The 21,994-nt window shown below is 33.2% G+C and overlaps 5 protein-coding genes across 5 annotated transcripts; 1 reads left to right on the plus strand and 4 right to left on the minus strand.

The window, feature by feature from the left end:
• Window positions 1-245: 245 nt before the first annotated feature.
• On the minus strand, window positions 246-2,557 carry LOC114162789 (DNA-directed RNA polymerases II, IV and V subunit 9A). The gene is made up of 4 exons (XM_028046764.2): window positions 2,421-2,557; window positions 2,262-2,337; window positions 1,764-1,922; window positions 246-594 (listed from the first exon to the last, which is right to left on the minus strand). Exons 1-4 carry the CDS (start codon window positions 2,447-2,449, stop codon window positions 514-516), a joined length of 345 nt encoding a protein of 114 aa, XP_027902565.1. The 5' UTR covers window positions 2,450-2,557; the 3' UTR covers window positions 246-513.
• A 3,173-nt stretch (window positions 2,558-5,730) lies between these two features.
• LOC114162102 (uncharacterized) lies at window positions 5,731-7,352 on the minus strand. Its single transcript, XM_028045878.2, has 2 exons — window positions 6,503-7,352; window positions 5,731-6,243 (listed from the first exon to the last, which is right to left on the minus strand). The coding sequence occupies exon 1, from the start codon at window positions 7,257-7,259 to the stop codon at window positions 6,507-6,509; it is 753 nt and encodes a 250-aa protein (XP_027901679.1). The 5' UTR covers window positions 7,260-7,352; the 3' UTR covers window positions 5,731-6,243; window positions 6,503-6,506.
• Window positions 7,353-14,414: 7,062 nt separating this feature from the next.
• Window positions 14,415-15,463, minus strand: LOC146883436 (uncharacterized). Its single transcript, XM_085666296.1, has 2 exons — window positions 15,436-15,463; window positions 14,415-15,323 (listed from the first exon to the last, which is right to left on the minus strand). The coding sequence occupies exons 1-2, from the start codon at window positions 15,461-15,463 to the stop codon at window positions 14,566-14,568; spliced, it is 786 nt and encodes a 261-aa protein (XP_085522422.1). The 3' UTR covers window positions 14,415-14,565.
• A 1,655-nt stretch (window positions 15,464-17,118) lies between these two features.
• On the plus strand, window positions 17,119-18,242 carry LOC146883437 (uncharacterized). The gene has a single exon (XM_085666464.1). It carries the CDS (start codon window positions 17,273-17,275, stop codon window positions 18,101-18,103), a length of 831 nt encoding a protein of 276 aa, XP_085522590.1. The 5' UTR covers window positions 17,119-17,272; the 3' UTR covers window positions 18,104-18,242.
• Window positions 18,243-19,527: 1,285 nt separating this feature from the next.
• On the minus strand, window positions 19,528-21,667 carry ATOEP16-2 (Mitochondrial import inner membrane translocase subunit Tim17/Tim22/Tim23 family protein). Its single transcript, XM_028046499.2, has 7 exons — window positions 21,449-21,667; window positions 21,307-21,358; window positions 21,020-21,094; window positions 20,695-20,726; window positions 20,568-20,601; window positions 20,239-20,306; window positions 19,528-19,888 (listed from the first exon to the last, which is right to left on the minus strand). Exons 1-7 carry the CDS (start codon window positions 21,584-21,586, stop codon window positions 19,745-19,747), a joined length of 543 nt encoding a protein of 180 aa, XP_027902300.1. The 5' UTR covers window positions 21,587-21,667; the 3' UTR covers window positions 19,528-19,744.
• Between the last annotated feature and the right edge of the window lie 327 nt (window positions 21,668-21,994).

A 21,994-nucleotide genomic window follows, 5' to 3' on the forward strand; every position in this document is an offset into this window, starting at 1 on the left:
CAAAGTTTTCGTAAGTGATAAATATATAACTTTTGTTGGTTCGAAATAAAGAAAAAGGACAAAAAGAAAACAGAAACTAATAAATTTGTGTGTGTGAAGTATTTTCCATACACAATTTTGGTATCAGGAACTGACCTTTCATTTTTTGATTTAAAAAGTGTTGAGTATAAGTAAAAAAAAAAAAAAAAGCATGGCACTTTGCTTTAGGCCTATCCATGCAAGTTATGAGCACTGACCAACAACAGTTTGTACATTAACTATATTTTAATCATTAGATCAGAAACTGCAGATAAAACACAAATACTTTAGTAGCACTGTCCCCTTTTCAATCAAGTTTTCCAGATAACATTCTCTCCCTTTTTGTTTTAGCTTAGATTTTGAGTAGAAGTTTTTGCTTTTCAAAAGTTTTTCAGAAACTTGACAAGAAAAGGAAAACTATTGACTTTTCAAAATAAGCTAAAACAAATATTGGATTTCCCCAGTATTGAACCTTCATCTGAAGAAGCTCAAATTTCAGTCTCTCCATCGGTATCCACAGTTTGGATTGCAGCAAACAAAAAAAAGTGTCATTCCTTCTTCCCCTCTGGCTGTTGCCTGAATACATAAAAAAATTGCGATGTTAGTTTGAAAATTTTGCCAAAAATGCATGCAAAAGGGTTATAATGTAAAGCATTTTAAATTCAAAAAGGTTATATTGAATTTTGCTTTCTTCTACTCAATATAACTGCATCATTTACAATGACAGATAGAGCCTAATGTTCAGTGCAAAAATCAAATTAGAATTTGAAGAAGTAAGAATCAAATAGAATTGGAAGACCTACTTTCCAAACCATGAATCAAATCTTACCAAGATCCGTAACATACATGATCAGTAATTGAAAAAGAAACAAGTGAAACATGAAGATCTTAGCATATTCAAGTCAACCAAGTAAGCAACTCGTTACATAAACTGTTATATACCACAAGAACACTGACTATTTAGCAAAGAAAAACAAATTTCCTTTGTTTCTTATTTGACAAATGACTGCAGGGACAAAATAAAATCACCCAGTACTACATTCATCAATAATTTCCCAGAAAAAGAAGAAAAGTCGAAATTTATTCACTGCAACAATCTGCCCAGAACCATGAATACTACAATGATGGAGACAAGGGCAGCATCACAAAGCCATGCTGAATAAAAGTCAAACTTGTTCAGGCTTTAATCATTCTACAGTAAATCTGCCTAAAATTTCAACTAATGGAAGTTATTAAACTATATCAATGTAAAGGTTCACTATCTACTAATAACCTATATCTCATGTCTCTTATCTATGCATAGTCAATATACTTTCACAACCCTAAACAGACTCACACTGGGATTTGATAACTTAAGCAGCACAGCATAATATCTGCACATTAGCGAAATGTCAAGGCTTAAACTAAATCTCTTTATTAGTTGCTCTCCTTGTGCAATTCACTTCTTCTAAATAAAGGGGGATGAGAGTAGAAAGAGCAGTATAGTGTTAAACAGAGAAAAATTGTGCTACATGCAAAAAATAATAAAAGTATAAATATCTATCCACAAATCTTCACAGCTCTATCTCCACATCGCTCCATGTAATGTACACAAGGAAGAAAGGAATACCCATCCAATGAGAAACTAAATCAGAATCTTGCAATATGACCTAATCTTGGCAGGGAACAATATATAATCTATCTTCTGTCTAAATTCCAATACCAACAACAATTTCTCAGTTTCAAACATAGAAAAGGAACTTTACCTGGAAAAAGACAGCTTCACCATGATTGCATTGAGTACAGCGAACAGACTTGGTCCGAGGAAGTGTTGGATCTGCAGCTACATCCTGTAACACTTGAGTGCGCTCTCCAACAGAATGATGTATCTCATTCCTGTACACACAGAAGTTATCCGCAACCTCCTGAACAACAACAACAACAGCAACAAACAACTAGTCAAACAAGCATGTCCCATTAAAATTACTGATATCAGAAAATGCAAAGAACCCCTTTCAACACTCTCTTCAAAACAAAGACAACCAACATTTTGACCCATGATTGGGTAGAGCTTAAAGCAATAAATAATCGCTATTTTCTACTAAAAAATCAATCTTTTTCGATCCCAAAATAAACCAATGCAAACGGGTACTTGACGTGGCAAAAGCATGAAGTGAATTTTCAGTTCGTCACAGTTCCATACTTCAAAACGTAAATTGGCAGTAAAGGGTATGCGAAAAGGGGTAAAAGAAAAGGAGAAGAACCTGATGGTCGCAGTTGCGGCAAGCGTAGAGAAGAATCTTTTGATCTCTGTCTTCCTTAGGGTAGAGAATGTTGTTACTGAAGCAGAAGCAATGGATGAACAAGAAGAATTTGAAAAGAGGGAAAATCGAAGAGGAAAATGAAGAGGGGACAAAACAAACCATTCACGGCAAAATTTCATAGTACTCATCTTGGCAACGATTGAAGTTCCTTCTTTGCTCCTTTTCTTTGTTCTTTCTTTTTTTCCCTCTCACGCCTCTGTCTCTGTTATGTAGCATCCAAAATTTGAACAATAATACAAATTTTAAGCACTAAATAATCTTTTTTTTAACACATTTTTAATTAGCACTCCAAGTTTTTTTTTTTTTCAATTTTCATGATAATATAAAATTTCATACTATATATAATAAATAAAAATTATGTTTCAGTTTCTAAACTAAACTGTTTTAAATTTTAAGTTTATTTCCTCGTTGATAAAATCTAGTTTTTTATTATCCTAAACGGTCTTTAGTATAGTGAAAAATCATATTCTTCCTCTTATTACAAATAATAATATTCTTTTCGTAAGTTTTCACTTTTTTTTTTTTTTGTGAATTTTGCTCTCGAATCTCTTTAGTGACATCTTATAACCGTTCAAAAATTAAACATATGTATACAAAGTAACTCTTTTAATTGTAACTCTTTTAATTGTCACTATTGATAAAATTTATTGTCCTTTTGTTTCCTTTAAGCATACAAAGATGTTATTGGAATCAATTTGTTGAGTCTTCCAATTGTTCAATAACATTAAAATTGAGATAAAGGTTACAAAATTTTACACATTCAATTAAAATACATAAAATTTTCAATTTCATAATCCTTAAATACATTCAATTAAAATTTGACGTACATAACTTCAAATAAAGATAATATGTTTCATTCAATCCTTCTTTCTCATCCATCAAGTTAAACACCTCTTCTTTCATGAAACTATCAAGTCATGATAATGCACAATTCACACATTTTTATATTTCGATGGTACAATTTTTGGAACATTTAAACCAACTTTAAACTTTTTATTTAACATTGAATCAATCTGTTTGATATTTGTTTTTCTCAAATTCAACTATAAATAAAATTCACTTTAAACGTCATTTAACTAAAAAGTAATTTTTTTTTTTGTAAACTTCTGTAGACTTAAAATAAGTTTGATTTTTCAATTGAAATTCAATCACATAACCAATAAAAAAAATGAATGACTCCATTTTCTTTTCTTTTTTCAATTTTTTAATATAATTCAAACGTTTTTTGCTCCCAATTTTCTTAAAAGTTATTATTTTTTATGTATTATTGTGAAACTTTCACACCACAATCAAATTTACACCCAAAAGTTCATTAATCATGTGATCTCAAAGATAATAATATTATAGAATAAAAATCTATTGAAGCCAAAACTAGTTTTTAAAGAAAGCCTTCAAACTAAACAAATTAAGGAGATGCATGTGGTAAAGGAGATATGTGCTCATTTTTCACAAACACCTTTCCATTCTTAATTTTTCACTTAAGAATTGTTGAGAACAAGTGACTCTTAATAAGGTGGAAGGACATACAACTGAAAGGTGAGAATGAACTTTAAAATCCCCTTTATTTAAACCATACAACATTCCCATTTTTCTTTTTAATTCCATTCTTTCTAGTGTGCTCTGAACCTTTGTACCTTGATTCCAGAAAAGATAATGGAGCTAAGGAACTTTGCAATGATAGAAGCTTGAAAGTTATAATGTTAATGAAGTAAGATACCTTAATATGGTTAACAATTCTGTTTAACAAAGTTCAAACTTTCCTAAACACCTTTATAAGTTAATTGCAGGCACATATAAACTCACCTTTTTTGCATTCACATGAAAATACTTCATCAAAATCTTAGTGGTTGGTCGAATGGTACCATAGAAAATTCCACGCACTTGTTTTCTAACAAGATAATTGTATATCTATTTCCTACATTTCATGGTTTGTTTTATTCAATGTATGTTGTACCTTGGGAACTACAATTCCCATTATTCCAACCATTGGTCTCATATCCAATATTTGAGCTTTGAGTTTTCAGTCGTGCGTCCATGAAGTATGGACAAGATAGATGGCCTCGGAGTTCCAAAAAGGATGCATTAACGGTGTTGTTATAGAATTGACATGTACCGAATTGAACAAGTAATTAAATATTATTTCTCAAATAGACTAATGTGATTTAAGATAATTGTTTGTTTACTAATAAATAGTAAGAGTAATGAAACATTTTGATATATAAATAATGAATTCAAAATTAAGGAATAAATAAAATTCATGCAATGGAAACAATTAATTTGATTTAAAAAACTATATAGTAAAGGTTTCATCGGGGTTGAGTTTCATGATTTCATTCAAAACAAAAACATCAAACAATATATTTTTACTTCCTTCTCTCACATTTAAACCATTTGTAACAAGTCTCGATTTTGTCGCAGACAAACCTAAACTTAAATAACAAAAATTATATGTCTAGCCATTTTTATTATTAAGTTTGCATTAATAAACAATATTCTGATGTTATGAATTACCAATGCTCACATCTATGTCTAGCATGTGAAATCTATTATCTATTCTATCCTAATCATGTCTCCCAAACTATCTTTTGAATCAGATACCCTCACATATACACCATATCTAGAATATGCAGTTAAAAATCATAATCAAGTTTCTCAAACTATATTTTGGATCAATGGGTACTTCCACATATGCAACCTTTCTAGACTATGTAGTGTAATGATGATTGTTTCTCAACAACCATTTCCCAGCAAGTATATACATAGTATCAACAAGTGTCGTATCCATAGGGATTTAGCAAATATATTGGTAGTTTGCTTTTTGTGTTTTTAGATTTTGATAGAGTGCAAGTAAATATAGATAATAGTAATTATATAGATTGAGTGGAGTGGAGGTTAGATTTAGTTTATATATCTAGAAGCAACTATGATAGATTCAATGAATACAACAACCTTCAAATACTTTCAATTCAAATATGCAGAATTAATTGATCCAAGATAAAGTTCTAAGTAACCTTACGCATATTCCTCTTGTAGCAAGATTATTTAGTAACCTTGTGGAGGTTCAATTACACAGACTTGCTCCAAGGCTGCAAATCTTTGTTCAACTTAACTAGATATATTCTCACATCTGAAGATAATCTTGGTGATAAATATTACTTTCCATGTTCTTTAAGGCCAAGAACACACAAATCCCTCTAGTTGTGCCTATCTAAGTCTTAAACAACTTGCTTAATTCTTTGACATAAGATTTGTCTAATACTTACATTAATAGTCAAAACATTGGAGGCCAAACACACAGTTTCATCCCTGGTTACTAGATTTGAATTAGTTAGTTCCGTTGCTGAAATCTCATTCCTAAACGCACCCCGAGAAAAAACATTAAGTATAAACCAAATCAAAAGAAAGTATAAACATCTAAGGTATAATCTGCATAAATGGAAGTATAAGAAGATTACTGCTCCACTAATATCGCCACAGAGAAATCAACTACTCATGGAGTAGAATGATGCAATACAAATTCAGCAACATTTAGACATATAGTATTTACAATGAGAACATAATACTTCGAACCTCACAGACTCATTCCTACTCTACTACTGCATATTTGAGCCTCCACTCAATGCCTAGAATGAAGACACGAGGTCTTTATTTATAGGAATTTTTGGGCGGTGCTCAGCCACAAGGGTTTCTTCACAAGTGAGTTTTCGTCTCAGCTCAACCCCTTATCCTGATACTTAGCACGTGACCTTTCCCTCTTGGTAGTTCAGCCTCATGGTTTTGTGCTCAAGATTTCCTTGCAAAGAATGTTTCTTTATGAGGTTCGGCTCCATTTGTTGTGCTCAACCAGAAAATCAAAGTATGTTGTCTTATCTTTTATACTTCTATGACTCAGCTGCATACTTGATATTTTCTCTTATATTCACTGCAAAATAGTATAATACCATTAGAGCTCATAAAACTCCAACTCTCAATACCTCATTCTATATCTTAAGCTAATTAGTGTTGTTTTATATATAAATAGAACCATTTGATACATGATAAGTGTCAATTTCAAATGGAAAATTTACTCATTTTTAAAACATCTAACCATTACATATTTTTGTAGTGTAACCATTAGATAAAAGGTTTATGCAAAGTAAAGTAAATTAATGCATTCCCCCCACTTGACACTATATAACAACCAGTTCAAAATCCTTGATGCATCCTCATCCTCTGAAAACACAAATGCACGCGATCGTCAGAAATAAATTTTGGGCCAACAACATTGGGCGAACGCTGAGCGACGTCGTTTCTAACAAGTGGAACCGTACTTGCCTCAATCGCACTTCTCATCTTCCTCCTCATTCCGGAAACCACATGGTTCATATAATCCGTCGTAAGCTTCACCGGTCCTTCCACTTCAACCTTCAACCCTCCATCATCGTTCCTTATTTTCACTTTCACGTGCATCGTCTCTTCGCCAACTATGAAATCGTGCGTGGCCTGCACCCTCACCACCGCACCATCCTCCTTCTTCTTCTTCTCCAGAGTGAAACACCCTCCGCAACCACTCTCACCGCAAATGTAACGAACCACTTCTCTCTCTGGTAAAGGTGGTGCACAATAATTCTCCTTAAGCGAATCATAGGACCCCCCGAATAAGGTGTTCATGTAATTGCATAAAATGCCGTACCTCTTGTTTCTCGTGACTCGCAGACCCAGATTAGCGAAAGAACCCATACCAGTGCCCTCGGAGAGGTCCATGTACACGGCGTTTACACGACCGGAGTAAATCTCTTGGGTTACGTTGATAGTTACGACGGTGTTACCGAGGGAGTATGTGATTTCCGATGAGAAGCCGGTGCTTCCATCCTCGTAGTTGTATTTCAGCGTTCTGGTGTTGACTTCCAACGGAAAACCGCTAGATTTGAGCCTCACAACACTCTTATTTCCTTGCATTGCCTCTCAAATCTTTATCGTCTTCTCTCACTCTAATCCTCTCTTCTGCATCTTCATTTATAGCTAAAACTGAACCTACGCAGAGATTCCAACCAAGCGTTAAAAGAATGCAAAGAATTATATGTACATAAAAGAGACGTGAAAAGCATCTTTAATCGTAGCACTAGAGAATGTTACCAGCATCTTTTTGTGGTCTGAGAATTCTACTGTTTTTCTAAAAATTCTAAAACATCATTTAGAGTTTTTTTCATCTGTTTTCAGTGAATTTGGCAAGATGATATGTTAACATTTAAATTTCATTTTTAGTATAAATTGAATAGATTATTTTATATAAAATATAGCTATAAGTAAAATAACGTTTTTTTACTAAAATGAAATTTACTTTTCCTAAATACTAAATGAAATTGATAAGAAATACAAACATAGAGAATAAAACAAACATAGCTAAAGGGAATAACATTTATTCTCGTCCCATTTACCTCTTTCATGTTTGTTCGGTTCCTTGATCTGATCTTACTATTTCCTTTTTTTCTTTCTGTCTTTCTTGTTACGTTTCTTTGTTCTTAACGACTTTTGATGAAAAAGGTTCTTACACACTGTGGAGAAAGAACTTGTCCTCTGCTCCACTCATGGTTCTTCCAATAATAATTCTTAGAATAATGAAGGTTCAATAAAGATATTCTAATTAATCCAAAAGGAGAATTTCTATTCAAAGTTTAGTAATTTTAAGTAAGTGATGAAGTGTTTTTACTAGATCATAGTTGTCTGATATTTATAGAGAGATTCTTTTTAAACTTGAGTAGGGTAAATCTCTGGCTTTTACTCTTGTTAAAATCTTTATAACGAACACTTTTTTTTTCTTGTTTTTTCTCTTTACATGGTTTATCAGATTCATAATGGTTCCGATACCAAGAAACCTTTCAAAGCTTCCATAGACTTTCCAAGAGGAGAAACATAAACAAGAAACCATGAGATGAAAGCTGAAAATTTTATTTCTGTATGCAGAAAAGCGTATGTACAAGAGAAGAAGAGATACAAATATACAAGGAACAGAAACTAGAAAATCAAAACGTTCAGGGCGCTAAGCCTGAGGAATTACCGCTGAGCGGCTGGAATCATGATCGAAAGGATTGTTATTTTGAGAATAACACTCTTTCACTTCCTCTTTTTCAACCAAAATTTACATCTACGAAATATGATAGAATTGTTATAATCGCCATTGGTATATCCAGCTGCGCTTAAAAGCGCAGAGATGTTTTGCTGACCGCTCATGTTCATCATCGGAACATTGCCATTGTTTTGGTTCTCTTTTCCCTTGACATCATCAAACATCTTCAGCAACTCACCTTTCGGATGCTTCCGAGGTTTTTCAATCTCAACATTCAAACCCCCATCACTGTTGCTGCCAATCTTTGCCACAACAGAGACACCCTGAGAACTACATGCAGCCACAAAATAGTGCTTCACAGTGATCATGTAAGGAAGCACTTCATCATCATCACATCTCTTTTCCCTTAAAATGATAACAAGACCCTTTCGATCAGTGTCGCCTCCGTCGTATAAGAAGAAGGAGGACTTCAGAACCCCACCTTGCGCCATAGCGATTTTTCTCTCCGGAAGTTGCTGTGTGCTTCTAGGTCCGTCTACAGAAACATTTGCCACCAGAAGACTTTCTTCGACTTTCATGTTTACCCTAAAATCAAAATCGTCCTTTGCATGACTCGATGTGTGGTCATGGATTGAGATGAATACCTCTTCTTCGTGATTGTTGCGTGTGATTTTGGTGAGTTCGAGTTCACAGCTTGTTCTTCTTAATAAACAGTATTCTGCACTCCATGTGTTTGTAACTTCGTACAATCTGCGGTTCTTGGTTTTGCGAAAAAGAACCTCTGAATAAGTGTCTAGAGGAAACCTTTCAGAGTAATTGTTGCTACTGGGAATGTTTCCCATGATGGATTCACTCACAAATTAATCACAATTGTGAATATTGGTAATATAAGCTGCGTGGCATGTTTTTTCATAGGACGCACTTTAGAACAACAAAAAATCATTGCCCATGGAAAGAAGCGTTCATCTTCCACAATGGCTGCTTTTGAATTTGAATATATAATAGAATAGAACCATTTGTAAAAGAATTTCAAGTGGGAGGTTTATTTGTTGGACAATAATTTCAATTGGGACAACTGTCTTTCTCTTCAAAAGAATCAATAAGTTACATCGAAGAGTAAATGATGAGAATAAAAAAATTGGGAGTTAAAGTATAATTTTTTTTATTTATTATTTTTTATTTCATTTTCAGAATTAGAAAGATGAAAATAAATATTCTTATAGTTGGCTTTTATTCCCCATACGAGGGTGATAATATATAAAAATGTCGGGTGATTATGAAAATCATATTTCCTATATCTTTATTTATATAGGAAATCCTTTTATATTTAAATTGTTTATATTATTCTCATGAGAAGAGAAGAAGGTGATATATACCGGATGGAAGTTATTATTTACAAATAAATTATATTTTAATTATGGTATTTTATTTAAATAAATTAAAATTTAATGTTGTTTTTTATTTTAATTATCTTTGTTTATTATATGATAATAAGAGAATTGAATATGTACTTATTATACATCATACTATAATTTCATGGTAACGAAATAAAAATATAATATTTACATAACAAAAGAATACAGAGATATCTCAAAAAGAATAGATTATTCATTTACTTAATGAATAAAGTTGAGGATTTTTTAAATAACAAAAGTTCAACAAAAGGACACAATTAAATGGTTGAGAAGAAATTACTAGTTATATGGTCAGGGATATTTAAAAAATACATAAATAGGAGTGATTCTACTTATTATTGTTATAAATTATAGACAATATCTACCTTTTTTATTACAATATCTTGTCTTTCTTATTTTTAATTTCAAAAATGTTAAATAAATTTTATCTTTTTAAAATTATACCAACAAAACCTATTTATTTGGTGGAAAAAAAAAACACCTATTAAAAGAATAGAAAGTGGTGGTCAGATTGAAATGAATAAAGTTATTCGTGTTATGTGGCTTATTTATTTAGAATGCTTAGTCTCTCCCAAATAATTACTTTTATTCCTTTTCTCAGTGCACATTAAATCCTTACCATTAATTTGTATGAAGTGATTAATATTAATCTTTGTTCTTGTATCTCAGATCACATTTTATTAAGTCTTCGGAACATCACTTTTATCAACAATATCGAAAAAAAAATTACAAAGATTCTTTGCTGAATTTTTCTAGAATTATAATATATCGATTTCTAACGTTCTAAAATATATTAAAAATTATTTAAAATATTAATAAAATATGTTTTTAATACTCAGTAGCCAACAGCAGCATCCCAAAAATTAGTAAAAAATTTAGATTCCAGAACTACTCCGACCCTTATAAAAACAGAAAAAAAAAAAAAACATAAAAAACAAATAACATGAAATTACCAACTCACGGGCATCTTCTCAGAGTACCAATGGCGTCTAAATAAAATTCGCAGTCCTGAAATATCAGAGAACTGTTATAATCGCCATTAGTCCATCCACTTGAGCTTATAATGGACTTGATATTTTGCTGGCCGATAATACTGTAAAAACCCGGAATAGAATCTGAACTATTATTGTTCTTTCCCCCAAACCCAATCGCAGGGACATTACCATTACTTTTGTTCCAAAGCTCCATCGGAAAATCAGAACTAGTAGGATTAGGGCACCACCCTTTTCCCTTAACATCATCAATCATGCACAGCATTTCACGTTTGTTCTGCAAGTTTGGTTTTTCAATCTCAAAACTCAAACCTCCATCACTCCTATCACTGCGAATCTTCGCCTGAAGAGAGACACCATGAGAACACCATGCAGAAGCAAAATAGTGTTTCACAGTGATCATATAAGGAAGCTCTTCATCGTTATCCCTTCTTTTTGCCCTTAAAACGACAATAAGACCCTTTCGATCAGTGTCACGTCCGTATAAGAACGACGAGGACTTGAAAACCCCACCTTGCGCAAAAGGGGTTTTCCTCTCGGGGAGTTGCTGCAGGTATCTGGGTCCGTTTAGAGTAAGATTTGCCAAAACAAGACCTTCTTCCACTCTCATGTCCATATGAAAATCAACGTCGTCGTTGGCATTGTTTGATACATGGTCACGGATAGAGATGGATAACTCTTCTTCTTCGCGCTTGTTGCGGTTGGTTTTGATCAACTCGTATTCGCAGCTTCTCTTTCCAAATGAGTAGTAATCAGCTTTCCAAGTGTCCTCAACTTGATGCCCTTTGCGGTTCTTAGTTCTGCGTAACACAGCCATGGAAGAATCGCCCAGAGGAAATCGCTCTGAGTAATCGCTGCTACCGTGACAATTTCCCATGATGGAACCTTTGTGTCTGTGTCGGAACTAATGTGGCTATGGACAAAATAAAAACGTTGTCCTTAGGAGGAAGCGTCCTTCTTCAGCAATGGTTACTTTTGGATAAAGGTTCTTTGACAAACCCTAGAGAGTAAAATGGAGAATGTTATTCTCATACATGTGGCTGTTTTATTCTTGATAATAACATTCGTATAATGCAAATATTCTGAGTGTGGCATCTTTTGGAATAAGGATCTGTTGTAATGCACAAGCTATTATTGCACCATGAAGTTATCGAATCTAACTGAATGAATCTTTATATTTTGCCGTATAATAAACACGTTGATGATCCCAAATGATTTAAAAGCTTATCCCACAGAACACTAATTATTAGGTATATTGATGATTTCAAAAGATTATTATCCATATTTAAATATGGATAGTGATTCTTCTTCTTTGATCCACGAGGATATAGGTAAGGAACTCCAAAGTTTAAGCATACAAATAGAGTTTCAAATTCATTTTTTAAGATCAACTTAATCCTGCTATTTAGTTTTTGAGCTATTCTCCCATAAGTAAGAACATGCATATATTTTTAGTGTATAGCAAATAGTTAGTATATATGTAGGAAATAATTCTCCAAAACAATAAATATAGCAAGAATATTAACTATGGATTGCAGCATAGTTTTAAGTGAAACACGGTGCCAAATGGGATCAGATCTTAGGAATCAAAAATCAAAATTTCCTGATGTGTGGTTATCACTAGTGCATTTTAGAGTTTTTACATCGCAATATATGTCTCAATTCCTGCACACTTGCTGTATATAAACATGCCGAGTCATTTTTGTAATTAAAGGCACCTTTTATGCCTCGATTGTTATACTAACCGAGGCATATAGCTTAAACAATTTTACGTGTTGTCCACAAAACTCAAAATTTTTTAACTGCTTTTATGCTTCGGTTACCACAGAACCAAGACCTAATAGCTTTTTTGCTTCAGGTTTTTTTTTTTACCCAATGCAGTTACTTGGCTGTATTTTATTTTTTTTAATTCAGTGACAGAATATGCCTCGGTTCTTTTATAACCGAGGCAGTAGGTACCTTTTTGCTTCGGGCCTATTGCCAACCGAGGCATATGGTAAGACAATATGTCTCAGTTTCGAATTAATCGAGGCAGTATGGCTTCGTAGGGTTAAAAAGAAAAACCTAAATCCTTTCGCAGTCGCGCAAACCATCTTGATTTTCTTCTTCTTCGAGCATCCCCACACAGCATCCAAATCTTTTCTTCTTCTTCCACTGCACCTCAGCCTTCGTTCCGGCTTCACCACTGCTACACCGTGGAGAAGGTGGTTATGTGGCCGCCGCTGCATCTTCTTCATTTTCGAGCAACTCCACTACGCCGCTGCTGCGTCATTCCACCAACGTCGTTGTTGCGTCGTTCCACCAACGTCGTTGCTGCACCGTTTCGCCAGGGCCACTGCTGCACTATTCCGCCAACGTCGTTGTTGCGTCGTTCCGCCTGCACTGCTGCGCTGCCACTTCATCGTCGATGAGATTGTTTCGGCGCCACTCCTTCTTCGTCTTCTCCAAGCAACCATCACGAAGGTTCTATTGCACACAACTTTTCATTCCGCCTGCATTGCCGCTGCACTGCCATTGCACCGTCGAGGAGGTTGTTCCGACATCGTCGACAATAATTTTTTTTATTTCTGATACACAATTAGGCCTCGGTTGGAGGTAACTAAGGCAGTAACTACTTTTTCTGCCTCGAGTTAATAACCGAAGCATAAAGAAGAGTCTTTTTACCTTAGCAGTATATGCCTCGGGTGCGAACCCGAAACTAAAAGTGCAAAAATAACCGCTGTCGTTTCTCTTCCCTGCACTAATGTATCGTTTATGGTTTTGCAAGAATTATGTAGGAATTTCATTTGGAAACACTACAAAACAAAAAAGCATATTTAATGATGGCCAAAATTTATTGGTAAAGATCAAAATTTATTTTTTGTTGATAAATCTATTAACGGATTTTTTTTACTTGTTACTATAATTAATATCTGTTGATAATTGATAAATATCTATCAACAAAATCAGTCAATAAATTTCATCAATAATTATATTCTAAATCCGCAAATAATTGATATTTACATGATAAAATTCGTCAATAAATTAAATACGACAATTTTATTATCCTCTATTGATACACATTTTATGTATCATCACTAGCATTATTATGATTCAAAAGGAGTTAGTTCATAATTAATCTATATTTAATCAATTATAGGTTAAAACACTCCCTAATTGATAAAAAAGAAGAAGAAAGGCATCATTTATTTAGTATATGAAATCAGGGTTATTTTTTAAAATTAGGCAAATATGCCTAAAATATTACGGATCAAGATAAGTTTAAAAAAGATATTGAAGTCATGAGAGTTCAAGACGATTTTCTTTAAAAAAAATCGTGCCACACAGACCATTTTCTTATGATCAAATGATTAGTTTTGAAGTCTTGAGGTCAAACGATTTTCAAGGTGAAGTCATGGGGGCCACACGACTTCTATGAATTTTCACTATAATTGATTACAAAATAAATTTAAATAACAAATTGTATATGCAATACACCTGTGTTTTTATAATCGATTACAAAGTGTAATCATTATCATATAATTTTGGAGGTTGAGGAGGCACTATTACATTATAGTATAAATAGGTTGTGCTGGAATGAAATGCACCCCAATAGTAAAGATGGACGAATTTAAATTTATAGTAACTAAATTTACGAGGTCTTAAACACGCACAAAAAGTAAACTTATTTACAAAATATGATCGGTGTATATATAAGATAATTTATTAATAAAAGATAATACAAGCGGAGTTGTTTGGTTCGTTATGCTTATATGGAGAAGATTTCTTCAAAAACTACATTTCATTCCCTTCTAATAATTAGTTCCAGCTCTGGAAAAATCAGTGTAAGCATGGAACATACTTTCCTTGTAATGCACCATTCTGTCATGAATGACCGTGCGATTGTTACCAATTTGGGGCGATGATTTCTCTTGCTTATCGCTGTTGCGCTTCACCTCGGAGTCACTGTCGGAGACATTTCTTAACATTAACAACACACTATTCCGTATTTCACGCTCCATCTTATCCTCGATTTTCTCAAACACAAGACACGAGTAATCCAACGTTAGCTTCACCAGCAACCCTACTTTTCTGTCGTTTGTTATCTTCACTTTCACACCCACCGTTTCATCACCGCCGATGAGGAAGCCGTGTGCGGTCTTCACCCTCTCCACCACTTCGCTCTCATCCAATTTCTTCTTTTCCAGAGTGAAGTAACTTCCACAACCGCTCTTATGACAGAAAATACCTGTAGTTTCTATGTCCGGCATAGATGGCACACTATAATTCCTTCGAAACATTTCATATGAACCAGATGATACAGTACGCACGCTACACAAAACATCGTACCTGTTGTTTCTCACGAACCGCATGCTCGTTTGTGCAGCAGAACCCTCGGCGAATTGTTCCGTCACGTCGATGTTTACCGAGTATACGACATCGTCTTTGCATTTTTCAGTTATCTTGAAAGCACAAAATCGCTTACCCACACAGAATGTGATGCACCTTTGCACACAGAACACGCCGTGTTCTTCACCGTCGGGGTATTTCGGCGTTTTGAAGTCGCTCACTTACACAGGTTCACTGCAACACTTAAAACTCATATCATACTTCTTTTGATCTTCCATTGCTTTAGACATGACAAGTGTGTGTGTGTGTATAGATGTATTTGTTGGTTTCACGTGCTAACGGTGCTAGGTTAGGGTTCATACTTATAGGAGAAACTGCTCTATCTACTGAGCTACGTAACGCAAATTTTTTTAATTTTCTTAATTCCCCGACAAATTACATCATATTGTTTTTGATGATGTTATCAGGAAATATTATTACTAACGATAGATGGATAAAATTATTCTTCCATTTGGTCCATGTAGTCATATATAGTCTATTTAATTTGGTACTTATATTAAAACTGTGAATTAAGTTTCTTAAATTTTAAAATAGAATCAATTTGATCGTTTTTGTGAGATTATTTGATAATATATTTGTAATAATAACAAAATTAATGATAATTTTAAAATTGAGAGATTCCATTGAAGCTTTTAATAATATATGAACTAAATTGGATCGATTTACAAGATATATACAAGTAATTAAACTTATTATTTATTGTTAAATATAGTTTTCAAATTAGCTACTTTATAAAACAAGATTATAAATAAAAGTTAAATTCAAAGCAATACATAATATTTATTTTAATTAAGAATTTAGAATAAAAACATGTAAATATTAATATGTTTGTTAATGAAAGAATGATATGATCCATCTATAGTTAAATGTAGTTGAATTCTATTTATTTTTGTGTCGTTCAAATATTGAGATCAAGTCATCAATCCACGTTTCTTTTTAATTGGGTGACAAAAATATTATACTCCCACGTGATTATTCTATTAAGATAATACAGGATATATAGATGCTCCTTTCTACCATGATATTGATAAAGCATAATATATATAGCATAAATAATATAGGATCGATGCTCTGTTTTAATTGGATACATATTATTTTCAATTATTATAAAGGAATATGGATTTCTATCTATACTTATATAAATAAATAAATAAAATGTGAAGTCCGTTTATTTGACGTCATTCAATGAAATTAAAAGCAATATTCAAAACACCACCACTTCTTTGATATATTCTTTGTTGCTGATAAATAAAATATATAAAAAAAAAAAGACACCAATTCTTTCAAGATAAGAAAGACCCAAGGACACTCATTTTTCCACTACACGAAAAGTGGTCCATGGGATCATACATATAGTTTAATCGTTTGATAACTCAATCACTGTATAAACTGTATATAAAAGTCTTTATATATATATATAATCAATTTACAAAAAATTGAGAGGTTTTTGGATTTTTTATATAATATTATATAAAATTAAATACGTATTTAGTCTTTCAATTTTAATGTTAAGTTATAAATGAATGGATCAAATTTTTATTTGGTAAAACTTCTGAAACGGTTTCTCACTATGACATTTGCAAGGTTGACACCTACGTAACAATAATTAATTTTATGAATTAAATTATTTTTTTAATATAATTATTTCTATTTTATATGTATCAAGATATTGGCACTTTCATTGTAGGATTTGAATTTTTCAACGGATATAATCTTTCTACACATTCTCCTAAGTTATTTATACTATCTCAACCATTTCAATTCTACATTCATTTTCTTCATAATCCATATCAAGCAAATAATGTAATACTGATGAATATAATTCATTTATATAATAGTACAAATTTATCATAAATTCAAGTTTACGAATATGTTGATGTTAAAAAATTTATCAATAAGTTATTAATAAATTTTATCAACATATCATAAAATTTATTGATAATTATTCCCCATAACTATCGATAATTAATTACTTAAAATACAAATTAATATATAAATGAATTTTTGTTTTATTCCCGCGATGTATAATATATGAGAAAGCACCAATATTCACCACTGTGATCGAGTTCTGAGTGAAGAAGAGAAACACAGAGGTTCCATTAATCCGCCATGGGAAACACTCAAACCACCAATTACTCCGAGCAGTTTCCTCTGAGCAATTCACCACTGATTTTCCTCCGCAAAACCGTGGACACTTGGACCGCAGAGTACAACGCATGTGGAGGCATCTGCGAGCTTGAGTTGGCGAAAACCAACGCCGATCAGAAGCAGAACCAGGACTTAACCATCTCAATCCGCGACCACGCATCAAACCACACAAGCGACTACGTTACTTACAAAATGGAAGTGAGCTTGAAAATGGGTCTTCTCTCAGGAGACGTCACAGTTAACGGACCTTCAACGATGCTGCGTCCTCCGCAGTGCAAACTCCCGACGGCGCAAGGTGGTGTTCTCAAGTCCTCCGCTTTCTTCTACGGAACCGACGCTGAGCGAATGGGTCTTGTGGTGATGCTGAGAGCAAGAACACACGATGACGACGACGAGCTTCCTTACATGATCACTGTGAAGCACTATTTTTTCTCTGCGTATTATTCTCACGGTGTCTCTCTTGTGGCCAAGATGTGCAGCAACGGTGAAAAATTGTTGAAGATTGAGATTGAGAAGCCTTCTAAGCATTCGAAAGGTGAGTTGTTGAAGATGTTTGATGATGTCAAAGTAAGAGGGTGGTGGCCTGATCCCACTAGTTCTGATTGGGCACTGAAACTTCTTCTTCCAAACCAAAACGACAACCCTGTTCCTTCTAATAATAACACGAAAGGCCTCATCAACAATGGTGGACATGTTAATGGTAATGGTAACGGTTCTATTATAGTTCATAAGCATTATTACCGTTCACGACGGCTAAAAATTTGGTTCGAGGGCTTTGGTGGGAAACAGTAAAATGTTGTTGGAGATTTTATTTTATATCTGTAGTAAATAATTAAGGTGTGATCAGGTTTTGTTAGGAAAGGCTTTTGTGAACAAAAACATGTTCTCTGTATGATGAATCCTTTAATGCAGATTGTTTAACTTTGCTAAACCTTTTTCTTAGAATGTTTGCTATAATTAAACCATCTCTTTATGTTATGCAGTGCGTAATTCTGGTATTACTGAATTATCGAAACCTGGCAAACCTGAAAATTAATTCTGTGATATGTGTAAATTGAAAAAAGCTATCATGGATTAACTATGAAATTGGGTAATCATAGACAAAATAAAAGGAATTTAATAGAAGATATCGGATTTGGCATGTGGATAATATTCCGTATTACTTTGCCAATGTAAAAGAATATTTATTTACTGAAAAAGGAGCATGATTAGCCAACTTTACTTTCATTTGGACGACATAATAAGAAACGGACTTGAAAATATTTTTTATTGATCATAACTTATATATAATTTTTTTATCAGCAGAAAAGAATATTTACCGAACAAAAAAGAGCATCGAGTCCATGTTATCGTGACAAAAAGAAGCATCAAGCCTATAATTGATCTATCAAATTTTAGTTAATATAGTCAAAAGAAAAATTTTCAAAATTTATTATGAAAAATATCTGTTTTATCTTAAAATAATTAAATCTTATTTTTATGTGAAATAAATAATTATCATATCACTTTACTTATCCGCATAAAATATCTAATAAAGAGTTTATAATCCACTTACCAAGATTAGTTAAAATCCAAATGAAAATAAATTATTATATAAAGACACGAGAAATTTTATTATTATTTTTCTGAGAAGGAAAAATTTGTAAAAACGTTTATTTTAAAACATTTTATTTGATTGCATTGTGAACGTTCTTTTTCCTTAATTATACTAATAACTCTAAATTACTACTGTGGTTGTAGTCTTGTCTGTCGAGAGTGTTATATGGTCAATGTGGAATGCGAAATTTTGATCACTAAAACATAAAATTATTTTATGTGCGTAATCAAAGGAAAAAGAAATAACTTTTGTATAAATCCTCTCAAAACATAGAAGTGGAATCCAAACAACACTTGTAATCATCATATATTTTCATGTTAAGTAGGATCATAACGTGAATTATCAAAGACTTAATTGAATATTTAATCAAATAATTAAAAATTAATTTTTTTTTTTAGAATTTGAAGGAAGGTATAGTGAAACTATGTGTCTAGTATGTTTGGGTGTGGACATGTGTAAGTTCATCATAAGTCTGGTGTGTGCGTGTTTTATTGGATGAAATGAGAGAACTAAGAACTAAAAGTATTTAAGTTCCCTGATTTTTTTTCATGTGTCTATGTTTTCCGGTACTCAGAAAAGTATAAAATTTGTCTAAAAGATGGAAAATCAATGAAGGTAGTTTTGGGAAGACAGGACCTGAATAGTTGATCAAAAGTAGATTTACATAAGCAAGAAAAGAAAACAAAGCCTTAAAATCAGACATGAAATCCACAAGTGACAACTAAAATTGAAAAGGAAGTACTTGCAAGTCTATCTTAAACATGTATTACTGTCACATTTAGAAGCAAAGAAAAGGTAACTACTCTCTCTCAAGCAAACTCAAACAAGACACCCATTTAGAAAATCCCAGTGAGAATATTAGCAGCAGTGGAGATAGCTGCTCCTGTGATAGCACATTGCACAACCTGTTCATGGGTGGAATCATCCAGTGTAAGTGCAAGGGTCGCCCCTGTTATTGCTCCCGCAACTGCGCTGTTTTTCTGCATCAAAATACAATAAGTTATCATGTTATATTATCAATATCCTGAACACCACAAACTAAAGTTAGATCACATAGCACACTATGTGAGAGCAATATAAAAGCCGTCACAAACGCAATTTTTGTCATTCACTGAAAATGGGGAGAGAATGAAAATTATAAAGTTGAAAATGGTCCACAAGAATTAATGGATCAGAATCTATCCCAAAAGTAGCTACTGTTTTTCCAGCAATGAGACAGATGTGCTGATCTGCCACACTGGTTCAAATACAAAGTATGAGGAATTGAAGTTTTTTGAGATGTGAAATACGAAACCAATAAAAATAAGCCGAGAGAGAAAAAAGGTGCTACCCAGTCATGAGCTCCACGAGCTTCCTTCAACCCATAAGTGAGACCTGAATACAGTCCTGCAGCCACTCCTGCATTCAAAACAATCTTTTAAGGTCCATCTGGCTACGTAAACAGGGAAAGAAATCGTGCAATACTGGCAAACTCATCGGAGAAAATAGAATAGAAACAAGAGGAAATAGAAAATATTGAAACTCAATCTGTCATTTGTAACTTTGGTGGCAAATCCAAGTTATTACACAGCTTAAAGCAATCACTGTTTTTAGAAAATTCACATTTAAATATAATATAAGAAATTGGTGTCCTGGTTAGGTAGAGGGAAATTTCAATACCCCATTGTAAGGACTCTTTGCCCGTGCTCATCACCTAAGGATTAGAAAAAGAAAACAACAAAATTAGCTGAAAAAAAAAATCATACAGTATGTTCACTTGAGGTATATATTATAATTAAAAACTCACCATGGCCTCGAGAGATTTGTTACTGTTCTCTCCTAAATGCACAAACAGAAAAGAACAAAATATCAATACTCTGACAAATTAAAGCTTTCCACCCCACACATATTCAGTACAACAATGTTAAGTTAGGGAAATAAAGAATTTGACAGAATTTCTTTTCTTTTATTCTTCGTTGTTGTTGGGTGTTAATATATATTTGCAACTCCAATTCTTTGAAATATCCCCATTCGGTGGACCCACACTTTATTTGAAAAAGAAAAAAAAAAAGTGCAAAAATGAATGCAATAGTTATAAAAACTCCACTGATAACGAATCTGACATAATGTACCTCTAAGACCCGGCAACTGATTTTTCTTCGCGCTTGAAGCTTCTGCAGACAAACCGCTGCTATTTGCCCCGTTACCTATGAATATGCATATCATGGACACCGATAAGTCACCGTTCTATAATATTCTTTTTGTCTACAAATTGGATCACATTTCGAAGAAAACAAAAAAGTAACTAAATGAAAATAATTTACAAAGACATACAAATCTTAAATCAAGATATATACATCCCGTTCTACGTAACGATAGTTTAGAGTTAGAAGAGAAAGTGGAGGAGTGGCGATTGCACCTTCAATAGCAGTGAAAAAAGCCTCGCGGGACACAGCTTGAGCCGCTCCTATCTGAAAAGAAAAGGATATTTGTACATAGTGAAGGTAAGACAGAAGATGGAAAAAGAAGAAAGAGAAAGAAAAGGGTGTTGTGAGAAATACTCCGGCAGCTTTGATGAAGCTCTCAAGGATGCGGTTGAGGAGAGGGTGTCCAAGATCGAAGAGTCCTTTCTTGTCGAAGTTACAGAGCTCATCAAGAAGAGACCGAGTCTCCAGGTTACTGCTCGTGTTCAGATTCATCTTTGCTAATACGATTCAAATTCTCTCTCATTCACGAAGAGAATGTTGGTAGTAGTAATAGAGATGATGAAGTGAAAGAAACAATAGAATGTAAGAAGAATATGGGGTTGGAGGACACGTGTGTACACGTGGCTTATGAGGCAACGATGACGCGAAGACGGTGCCAACTCATTTGCAACAGATTTCACACTTCACTTATTCCACTACACTACTAATCAGAGGTTAATTAATGCCTACGACCCGTTCCCCTACTGCACATTTTACAAATTCAATTCCCTTAATCCATTTTAGTATTTCTTTATATATTAAAAATACTTATTGTTACCTCCTATATCCTGTATGAAACTATTCAAATTTAATTTTATTTCCAGTAATTCATATTTAATAAATTTTAAGTTTTTCGTTATA

The sequence above is a fragment of the Vigna unguiculata genome, chromosome 9, assembly GCF_037176805.1.
Source record: "Vigna unguiculata cultivar grain cowpea cultivar isolate G323 ecotype 2 chromosome 9, ASM3717680v1, whole genome shotgun sequence".
Taxonomy (NCBI): Eukaryota; Viridiplantae; Streptophyta; class Magnoliopsida; order Fabales; family Fabaceae; genus Vigna; species Vigna unguiculata.

Bases quoted from the DNA above. Each gene is read 5' to 3' on its own strand.
- LOC146883437 (XM_085666464.1), top strand. From the start codon at position 17,273: ATGGGAAACACTCAAACCACCAATTACTCCGAGCAGTTTCCTCTGAGC.
- LOC114162789 (XM_028046764.2), bottom strand. From the start codon at position 2,449: ATGAGTACTATGAAATTTTGCCGTGAATG. The intron at 2,338-2,420 runs GTTTGTTTTGTC...CTTCTGCTTCAG, and splicing joins ATGAAATTTTGCCGTGAATG to TAACAACATTCTCTACCCTA. The intron at 1,923-2,261 runs GTTCTTCTCCTT...GTTGTTGTTCAG, and splicing joins GCCGCAACTGCGACCATCAG to GAGGTTGCGGATAACTTCTG.
- LOC146883436 (XM_085666296.1), bottom strand. From the start codon at position 15,463: ATGAACCCTAACCTAGCACCGTTAGCAC. The intron at 15,324-15,435 runs GTGAAACCAACA...AACCTGTGTAAG, and splicing joins TAACCTAGCACCGTTAGCAC to TGAGCGACTTCAAAACGCCG.
- ATOEP16-2 (XM_028046499.2), bottom strand. From the start codon at position 21,586: ATGAATCTGAACACGAGCAGTAACCTGGAGACTCGGTCTCTTCTTGAT. The intron at 20,727-21,019 runs GTACATTATGTC...TTGTGCATTTAG, and splicing joins TCAGTTGCCGGGTCTTAGAG to GAGAGAACAGTAACAAATCT. The intron at 19,889-20,238 runs GTAGCACCTTTT...ATTTTGATGCAG, and splicing joins CTCGTGGAGCTCATGACTGG to AAAAACAGCGCAGTTGCGGG.
- LOC114162102 (XM_028045878.2), bottom strand. From the start codon at position 7,259: ATGCAAGGAAATAAGAGTGTTGTGAGGCTCAAATCTAGCGGTTTTCCG.